Source organism: Oncorhynchus tshawytscha, linkage group LG31 (genome assembly GCF_018296145.1).
Source record: "Oncorhynchus tshawytscha isolate Ot180627B linkage group LG31, Otsh_v2.0, whole genome shotgun sequence".
Classification (NCBI taxonomy): domain Eukaryota; kingdom Metazoa; phylum Chordata; class Actinopteri; order Salmoniformes; family Salmonidae; genus Oncorhynchus; species Oncorhynchus tshawytscha.
Window position 1 is genome coordinate 29,787,961 of NC_056459.1, and position 10,613 is coordinate 29,798,573.

The 10,613-nt window shown below is 39.5% G+C and overlaps 1 protein-coding gene across 1 annotated transcript; it reads right to left on the reverse strand.

Moving 5' to 3' along the window:
• Nucleotides 1-898: 898 nt before the first annotated feature.
• Nucleotides 899-3,377, reverse strand: il6 (interleukin 6 (interferon, beta 2)). Its single transcript, XM_024404411.2, has 5 exons — nt 3,297-3,377; nt 3,013-3,206; nt 2,284-2,394; nt 1,844-1,987; nt 899-1,652 (listed from the first exon to the last, which is right to left on the reverse strand). The coding sequence occupies exons 1-5, from the start codon at nt 3,313-3,315 to the stop codon at nt 1,461-1,463; spliced, it is 660 nt and encodes a 219-aa protein (XP_024260179.1). The 5' UTR covers nt 3,316-3,377; the 3' UTR covers nt 899-1,460.
• Nucleotides 3,378-10,613: the final 7,236 nt, after the last annotated feature.

Genomic DNA, 10,613 nt, shown 5'->3' on the forward strand with positions numbered 1-10,613 from the left:
AACGTGTGTGAATAACCATCTGGTTGAAACTACAGTATCAGTCAAAAGTTTGGACACACCTACTCATTCAAGACTTTTTATTTTTACTATTTTCGCAAATCTCAAATTTGGACTCAACAGACTAAAGGACAGATTTCCACCAGTCTAATGTCCAATGCTTGTGTTTCTTGTCCCAAGCAAGTCTCTTCTTATTATTAGTGTACTTTAGTATTGGTTTCTTTGCAGCAATTCAATCATGAAGGTCTGATTCACACAGTCGCCTCTGAACAGTTGATGTTGAGATGTGTCTGTTACTTGAACTCTTGAAGCATTTATTTGGGCTGCAGTCTGAGGTGCAGTTAACTCTAATGAACTTATCCTCTGCAGCAGAGGTAAGTCTGGGTCTTCCTTTCCTGTGGTGGTCCTCATGAGAGCCAGTTTCATCATGGCGCTTGATGGTTTATTGTGACTGCACTTGAAGAAACGTTCAAATTTCTTGAAATGTTCTGGATTGACTGACCTTCATGTCTTAAAGTAATGATGAACTGTCATTTCTCTTTGCTCATTTGAGCTGTTCTTGCCATAATATGGACTCTGTCTTTTACCAAATAGGGTTATCTTCTGTATACCACCACTACCATGTCACAACACAACTTATTGGCTCAAACACATTAAGAAGGAAAGAAATTCCCCAAATGAACTGTTAACAAGGCACACCTGTAAATTGAAAAGCATTACAGGTGACTACCTCATGAAGCTGGTTGAGAGAATGCCAAGAGTGTGAAAAGCTGTCATCAAGTCTAAGGGTGGCTACTTTGAAGAATCTTAAATATAAATTTGTTTAATTGTTTTTTTGGTTACTACATGATTCCATATGTGTTATCTCATGGTTTTGATGTCTATACTATTATTCTACAATGTAGAAAATAGTAAAAAAATAAAGAAAAACCCCGGATTGAGTAGGTCTGTCCAAACTTTGACTGGTACTGTATGTTCAGTAAATAAACAGCACAGGAGCAACACATTTCTATATTATTTGAGACCATTTATTATTCATTGTTGTATCCACAACATCACAGTGTGTCCAACATGTAGTCACTGATGTACTGTTAACACATTTTGAGATGCATTTAATTCTGTGCTTGAAATCCATCAACAGCATGTCATCATTAGAAAAATACATTCAGAGTCCATTTGTATGGAAATAAATAACTCTTTGCTTTAAAAAAATATATATATATATTTTTTTTATCTGAGGCACAGAGATTCTCAATATAAAATGAATGAATCTGATTAAATTAAATAAATTAATTAAATGCATTTCATCTCAACCATAAATATTTTGATCATTTTCAAGTTCAGTCAAGTATTACATTCAATAAATAAATGAAAAGAAACTGTTGTGTTAGAGAATAAGACACTGCAAGTTTCTGTTCCAGGCCTGATATAACACATCTATGCCCATAGCAGTGCTGTCATGGTTACTGGAAGTCTTTGCCCCTCTTTGCCATGCGGCGGAGGGCTCTCTTGGTGTCAACCAGGAAGTTACGTAGCTCCCTAAGGATGGCGTGAACGCTGGTCTTCCTCTCCCACTCTGTCCCCGTAGACACCTCACCCAGAACACGCTTCCTCTCACTGGCAGACAGGTCCTCTACTACCTCAGCAACCTTCATCTAGAGAGAGAGCGAGAGAGATACACTACGTTAGGTCAATCTGTGTGCCACGAGACTGCTAAACCTTAGGCATCTGAATTAATCCAATTCTGGGAAATCGGCTCATGGACCACAATGAAAGTACATTTTTTCTTTTTTTAATGATATTTAAGTAGTATTCCAATATAATATAACACTTTTGTATTACATACCTGGTCTTTGACCAGCCCTATCAGGACAGTGGTCTGGTGTGTGACAGAGGGGAGTAGGGTTGATTGAGGGTATTCAGCCTTAACATGCTGAAGAAGAAGCTGGTACACTTGCAGACCCCGACTGATCTCCTGCAGACATGCCTCCTATAGGAGAGAGGACAACAAACACCATCAATCAATTAATCAATTAGTCACATTTTATTTCAACTCCCCGGGGCCTAGATTCTAGAAGGAAGACATCGAGGAACAAGGCTCAGACTGTCAGCCAATAAAGATATCTGCATGTTGCTACCTAGTCCATCTGCTTCTGCCATTTAAATGTCTCTTTTTCAGTTAGGGGAATTTTCATTTTGATCACAAAAGGAATATCTTGGCTTCATTATTTGGACTGAATTCCAGACACAGGTCAGGGACATTTATTCATTGATCTCCATCTTTACCTTGTTGGAGGTGGAGCAAAGAGTCTTGGAGAGGTGTGGTGGGGTGTATGGGACCTGGTGCTGTGAGAACGATGAAATCTCTTCCACGGGCTTCTGAAACTCCTCCACAAACTACAGAGGTGGAAAAAGTACCTAATTGTCATACTTAAGTAAAAGTAAAGATACCTTAATAGAAAATGACTCAAGTAATACTACTTGAGTAAAAGTCTAATAGTATTTGGTTTTAAATATATTTAAGTATCAAAAGTAAAAGTACAAGTATAAATAGTTTAAAATGACTTATATTTAAGCAAACCAGATGGCACAATGTTCTAGTTTTTTAATTTTACGGATAGCTAGGGGCACTCTCCAACATTCATAATTTACAAATGAGGCATTTGTGTTGAGATAAGAGGCAGTAGGGATGAACAGGGATGTTCTCTTAAGTGTGAATTGGACAATTGTCCTGTCCTTCTATGCATCCAACACGTAACAAGTACTTTTGGGCGTCAGGGAAATTAAATGTATGTAGGGAAGCAAAAGTTGTCATAAATAGTAAAGTAAAGTACAGATACCCCAAAAAACTACTGAAGTAGTACTTTCACGTATTTTTACTTTACACCACTGACAAACTACAACACAAGGATGAATAAAAGTTGTATTTTTCAGATTGGTTTAATTTTTTATGTTCAATGTTAGTAGGTCAAAACTATAACGGTCAAAAATTTTAACACATCTAAAACAACTCACCTGTTGGTTCCGCAAGGTGGTTACCTCGTGAACGAGCATCTTGATCATTTTCTCCCACTTCGGGGGCGCGCCCGTTTCACCGTCTGTCCCGAGCTCCTCTCCTGAGGTCCATCCGGAGGTCATGAGCTCAGAGAGCGCGCTGGGCACTGGATTCCCCTTAACTAACACCACGAGCGCCGAGAGGAGTGAGAGATCTGAAAGGAGGGGAAGAGGAGAACAAGTGAGTGATAAAATACAAAAATGCGACCAGGGAGAACGGCAGATTAGTGTGACGTCAGACGTACAGCTTGTAGAAGAATTCATGTTCCAGCTAATTGTTTGTAGGCTCTGGGTCCAGTGATGCTCCTGACTGATTATGAAGTTGGTAGGCTACTTGTTTTGTCAGACTGATGCTGCATGCCCCAGCATTTATATTCTTACACATCACAGGGGTTTCCTCTTCTCCTCCCCCTAGCCCTCCTCCCCCTATTCTGTTCTCTTCTTTAGCATCTTTCCATCATTATCAGTCAGACATGTTGGATACTTCCTGAATGGCACCCTGTTACAGACTAATATCTCTCCATTAGAGACTTCCTGTAGTCATATATTTGTGAATGTGTCCCAAAAGGTACCTATTCTCTACTTAGTGCACTATTTTTGACTGGAGCCCTGGTAAAAAAAAGAGTGTACTATGTAGGGAATAGGTGTCATTTGGGACATAGAGGGACACAGACAAAATAATGACTACAGGAAGTCTCTAATGGAGAGATAGTAGTCCGTTGTCATATAACCTGTCATGTAACGCAGGTCAGTAGGTCTCTCTACTCTGTACCATGGAACACCTCAAATAGGTATCAGGCCTATCTAGAATGCAGGGTTGGGGGAGTTCTCTCAATTCATCACAGATAACAGTTAGTTCAGGGTTGGGGGACTTCTCTCAATTCAGCACAGATAACAGTTAGTTCAGGGTTGGGGGAATTCTCTCAATTCATCCCAGATAACAGTTAGCTCAGGGTTGGGGGAATTCTCTCAATTCATCCCAGATAACAGTTAGCTCAGGGTTGGGGGGACTTCTCTCAATTCATCACAGATAACAGTTAGTTCAGGGTTGGGGGAATTCTCTCAATTCATCACAGATAACAGTTAGTTCAGGGTTGGGGGAATTCTCTCAATTCATCACAGATAACAGTTAGTTCAGGGTTGGGGTAGTTCTCTCAATTCATCCCAGATAACAGTTAGTTCAGGGTTGGGGGAATTCTCTCAATTCATCCCAGATAACAGTTAGTTCAGGGTTGGGGGACTTCTCTCAATTCATCACAGATAACAGTTAGTTCAGGGTTGGGGTAGTTCTCTCAATTCATCCCAGATAACAGTTAGTTCAGGGTTGGGGGAATTCTCTCAATTCATCCCAGATAACAGTTAGTTCTGGCCCACATCAGCCAGGGTCGGTTTAACTACCAGACAGATTTTGAGGGGCACACAAACACTCAGATATCTTGAGTGAATCCGACAGATCAGTAGGGATGACAACGAATGATATTGATAGGTACATAAATTGGACCATATTGCTCAGCTTGGTCTCATTGATGTCCTGCCTGAGCATTAGAAATATAACAAGTTATTTTGGGTGAGAGGGAAAATGTATGGGAGTTAAAAGTACATATTTTCTTAAGGAATGTAGTGAAATAAAATAAAAAATTGTTAAAAATATTTAAAATACTTAAAAAACGACTTATGTACGACTTAAATTATTTTTACTTAGTATTTTACACCACTGGGGCCACAACACAGACAAACTGCGCAAAGTCCATCTGGTTGAAGTTGTCTTTTCTTCTGTACCAAGTCTGTTGTGTGTTATGTGTGAGGAGTGGGCTTTGTTTCTTTATTCTGTGTCTACCACGATCCATGCATATATATTCAACATAACTCACAAATTAAACCTAGGATCTGTGAATACATACAAATATTTCATAAATAAAACCATAATCCGTAAATATGTTAAAACATTTTAAATTAAACCATTATCCGTGAATATGTAAAGATATTTTACAAATATTCACCATATATCCCAAATAAATCCATGATCTGTAAATATATTAAACATAGCACACAAATAGTATTAAAAAAAACGATTTGTGAGCAAAATCCCTAACATTTACAACTGTGGAATGTGCATTTGCGCATTCAAAAAGTGCTTACAGATTGTTCAGAAAATTTGTCCGCCTGTAGATGTGTTTACAATCCACAAATGTGGCTTCAGATGAAAGTTGACTCCATCCATTCATTGGGGATAATCTTTGTGTCACGTAACACGCAGAGTGATGACATCTCGGCATTCTCATTCGGCTTTTTCTTCTGCGAACTCTTTCTAGCTAGAAGAATAACTAAACAACAACTCTATGAAATGTAAGTACAACGTTTATTTATTCAACAAATTATGTTGAAATGTTCAACAAATGGCTTTCATATGAATGTTAAATTCAATCATTGAGGTGTGCAATGCCGAGTGTGTGATTTTGACAGGCCACTATAGCAGATGATCTCGTCAGTTGGTTAGACAAAAAAAAGTTAAACTAACTAGTTAATTGTTAATTCGGGAATGTGTCAATTTTGAAGAACAACTCCGTTTTAAAATCCTGAGTTGGTGATTTGGCTAGCCAGCCAATGAGAAATGTTGCAAATAATATTTTTCAATCTGTTATTTGTTTGCAGGACCAAGCACTCTTTCCCAACTGGTGAGGTAAGAAATTGTAACTTTATCTGATAGATATATATATATATTTTTTTTAAATTGACGTGGGACCGCCGAAAAAGATGGCAGCACGTTAGAGAGCTCCTAATACCTGCATGTAAATACTGAAACTTAACGGCATAGACTTTCATTTTTGTCTTAAAATATTTGACTTGAAGTACAGTTAAATATAAAAAATAATTTACTTTTTGAAACATCTCGCTATAGTGGCATTGTTGGAATGTCGACACGCTGAAAACTTCTTCAAGCCTAACACGCGGTATTCACAGAAGGCCACGTCGATTAGCAAACAACAGCAAGTCCTCCCGAATACCCCCACCAATACATGGATAAACACGTCAACCCGGAGAAATCTGAACGATCTATTTGAGCAAACTAATCCCGTGTGTGCAGAAAATCATGGCAGAAGGATTTGAATTTGACGACAGGAACGAATTCGAAATTGAACGAACCCATTGCAGCTTAACCATGCCTGGCGAGAATGGGGCCCCCGAGAACGGTTCTCCTGCACTTCCAACGATCTACAACCTGGAACAAGGTTCGTAAGAAAGCAAAGGGTGTCGTTCAGTGGGAAGGCCGCCGGCTGTCTTTTTTTACCAGACCTGTCCAAGGAACTGGCAATGAAGAGGAAGAAGTTTGCAACTGCGAAGAAACAAAAATAACTTTACTTTGGAGGGAAAGAAAATAATTTAAGGACAACGTGGAGGCAGAGAGATTATTGCTAAAGAAAGGTGTTTAGCCTAGATAAAGAAGACGAGACAAGGTCAAATACACGTTGAATTGTATGCCGTTTGCAATACAAATGAAGGTAGTCTATGTGTTTGTGCGACTCTGGGAGAGTTGCTAATTTAGCCTTTCAAGCGCCTCACAGACCGTTAGGTATTTTGAGGTGAGACTGCAGGTTCTCTTCTGCAGCGTCAAAGACAGTTCTGTGATGATTGACTCATTGAGAAGAAACATTACGTTCCTAGTTGCTTTGTTTTATTTTGGGATTGGTTTTCTACATTTATTTACACTGTTTTATTGTACAGCGGAGGCACTGCTCACAGGCTATAACTACTCAGAGCAAATGTGGCTAATGGTTATTTAAACATCTCTTGGAACATAAATGGTTGTGTGTACCAAGTCAAGAGGAAAAGATAGACATATTTAAAATCCAAACAGGCGTATATTGTGTTTATACAGGAATCCCATTTAACAGATACCGAGGCACTGAAGTTAGAGAAGGCTTGGTTGCAGAAGGGTATCATAGCTCATTTAATTCCAAACAAAATCTGGGGATCATTCTGATCGGCAAAATACTTAATTTTGTAATGTTGAAGCAACACTCTGATGAGTTTGGCAGGCTTATCTGCATTGAGGCTCTTTATAAATGGGATTCAGGTAGTGTTATGCAACGTATATATATTCTCCCAAAAAGGAGGCATGAAGTCAACTTTATACTAGGAAATATAGAAGGGTAGATCATCCTCACTGGAGACTTTAGTGATGGACAATATTGTTGATGGAAGTACATCTACAGCCAACTTTACGCCAAAAGGATAGACTTGTAATACATATTAGCAGAAGATATGGGCCTTACAGACATATGGAGATTAGTCATCCTAATGATAGAGAATATACCTTTAATCTCCCACTGGCACACGCGACAGAATAGATTTCTTATTCATATCTCATTTCATGGTTATTAATGAATATTGATTGCAAGATTGGGCCCATTGCCCTCACAGATCATGCTATAGTAGAGTTACATGTTGATATCAACTCTGAAAATGTGAGGAAGCGTAGATTTAGACTCAACACCATGCTATTACAAGATGAGATATTTAGCCGATCACTAGCAGATGATCTTAGATCCTTTTTTTTTAGATCGACATAGGCTCAACTGAAGAGGTTTCCACAGTATGGAGAACCTCTAAAGCACATATTAGAGGGATACTAACTTGTCTAAAAAGAAGAGAGAAGAGGTGACGCAGTAAAAAGATTAGAAACAGATGTGGTTTGGCAAGACATTTCACAGATTTCACACATTTAAAACTGCCTGCACATTTACATTTCAGTTGCATGAAATGTATAACAAAAATTCAGAATATGTTCTGTTTAGACCCGTTTTAATGAGGGAGGTGAGAAGAAAGGCAGAATGTGCTCTGTTTAGACCCGTTTTAATGAGGGAGGTAGGAAGAAAGGCAGAATATGCTCTGTTTAGACCCGTTTTAATGAGGGAGGTGAGAAGAAAGGCAGAATGTGCTCTGTTTAGACCCGTTTTAATGAGGGAGGTGAGAAGAAAGGCAGAATGTGCTCTGTTTAGACCCGTTTTAATGAGGGAGGTGGGAAGAAAGGCAGAATATGCTCTGTTTAGACCAGTTTTAATGAGGGAGGTGAGAAGAAAGGCAGAATGTGCTCTGTTTAGACCCGTTTTAATGAGGGAGGTGAGAAGAAAGGCAGAATGTGCTCTGTTTAGACCAGTTTTAATGAGGGAGGTGAGAAGAAAGGCAGAATGTGCTCTGTTTAGACCCGTTTTAATGAGGGAGGTAGGAAGAAAGGCAGAATATGCTCTGTTTAGACCAGTTTTAATGAGGGAGATGAGAAGAAAGGCAGAATGTGCTCTGTTTAGACCAGTTTTAATTAATGAGGGTGTTGAGAAGAAAGGCAGAATATGCTCTGTTTAGACCAGTTTTAATGAGGGAGATGAGAAGAAAGGCAGAATGTGCTCTGTTTAGACCAGTTTTAATGAGGGAGGTGAGAAGAAAGGCAGAATGTGCTCTGTTTAGACCCGTTTTAATGAGGGAGGTGAGAAGAAAGGCAGAATATGCTCTGTTTAGACCAGTTTTAATGAGGGAGGTGAGAAGAAAGGCAGAATGTGCTCTGTTTAGACCAGTTTTAATGAGGGAGGTGAGAAGAAAGGCAGAATATGCTCTGTTTAGACCAGTGTTAATGAGGGAGGTGAGAAGAAAGGCAGAATATGCTCTGTTTAGACCAGTGTTAATGAGGGAGGTGAGAAGAAAGGCAGGCTACTAGCAAGACAACTAAAAATGCAAAACACTAACGTTATTCCAGCAATTAAGAAGGGCAATGAGATGGAGACCCCATCCAAAGACATTAACCGTGTGTTTCAATGTTTTTATGAAGATTTATATACATCCTCCTGTTCAGCCCCATAGATATGGATACTTTTTTTGGTCTGGTATAGAATTACCAGGATTATCACAGGACCTGGACTGAACTATAACAAAAGAGGAGTTTAGAGCCGCCATTGTATTTATGAAAGCAGGGAAGTCACCTTTATTGTACCTGTGTTGACAGTGGTTTACCAGGAAGCATTAAAAACGCCTCCTTCCGGACACCTTTAATGAGGCTTTGATATCGCTGACCCCTAAAAAGGATAGAGATACTACAGAATCTATGAATTTTAGAGCTATCAGCCTCCTTAGCGATACGCTTAGAGAAGGCACTACCTAATATCATACATAGTGACCTAGTAGGACTGAATAAGAACAGGACCTCAACTGATAATATGAGGAGGCTCCTACATTTCATGTTGTTAAACCGCTCAAATATAGTTCCCACGGCTGCTGTCTCCTTAGATAAAGGTTAAATAAAACTAAATAAATAAAAAGATGCTGATAAGTAATTTGATAGGGTAGAGTGGGCTTTTCTCTTAAAAACACTCAGAAAATTGGCTTTTGGACCTGACTTTTGTAAAGGGGTAGGGGTCCTCTATTCCAATCCTAAAACAACAGTACTTACCAATGGAATTATGTCTCTTTTTTAAAAAGTCTTTCTAAAGCCACAAGGCAGGGTTGCTCGCTCTCCCCTCTCTTGTTTACCATAGTTTTAGAGCCTCTTACGACAATGATAAGAACAGATCCAGAAATCAGGGGTGTACATGAAGGAGGAAAAGAACACAAGCTGCCTATGTATGCAGATGATATTCTAATGCTGATCTCTGATCCTCTTCAGTAAGTACCATCACTTACTTCTATTGAATCCTATTCTAGTATGTCAGGCTACAAAATGAATTGGAATAAGTCGGAAGCAATGCCAATTACTGTCGTATGTCACTCTTACCCCTATTTTAATTTAAAATGTGTTCCTACTGGGATGACATATTTGGGTATTAAATTGAGTAAAAATTTGGAGGAAGTGATATGGCAAAAAAAAATTGCCACTACTAGTCAAGATTTTTTTTTAAATGGGAAAATATAAAACTTTCTTTTATGGGGAAATATCAACATGATTAAAATGGTTGTGATCCCACAATTTAATTACAGTGCCGTTGGAACCCGATGGTCACTCTGACAGAGCTCCAGAGTTCCTCTGTGGAGATGGGAGAACCTTCCAGAAGGATAACCATCTGTGCAGCACTCCCCCAATCAGGCCTTTATGTTAGAGTGGCCAGACGGAAGACACTCCTCAGTAAAAGGCACATGACAGCGTGCTTGGAGTTTGCCTTAAAGGCAACTAAAGACTCCCAAACCATGAGAAACAAGATTCTCTGGTCTGATGAAACCAAGATTGAACTCTTTGGCCTGAATACCAAGCGTCACATCTGGAGGAAACCTGGCACCATCCCTACAGTGAAGCATGTTGGTGGCAGCATCATGTTGTGGGGGTGTTTTTCAGTGGCAGGGACTGGGAGACTAAAGATGAACGGAAAAAGTTCAGAGAGATCCTTGATGAAAACCTGCTCCAGAGTGCTCAGGACCTCAGACTGGGACGAATGTTCACCTTCCAACAGGACAACGACACTAAGCACACAGCCAAGACAACGCAGGAGTGGCTTTGCCACAAGTCTCTGAATGTCCTTGAGTGGCCCAGCCAGAGCCCGGACTTGAAACCAATCGAACATCTCTGGAGAGACCTGGAAATA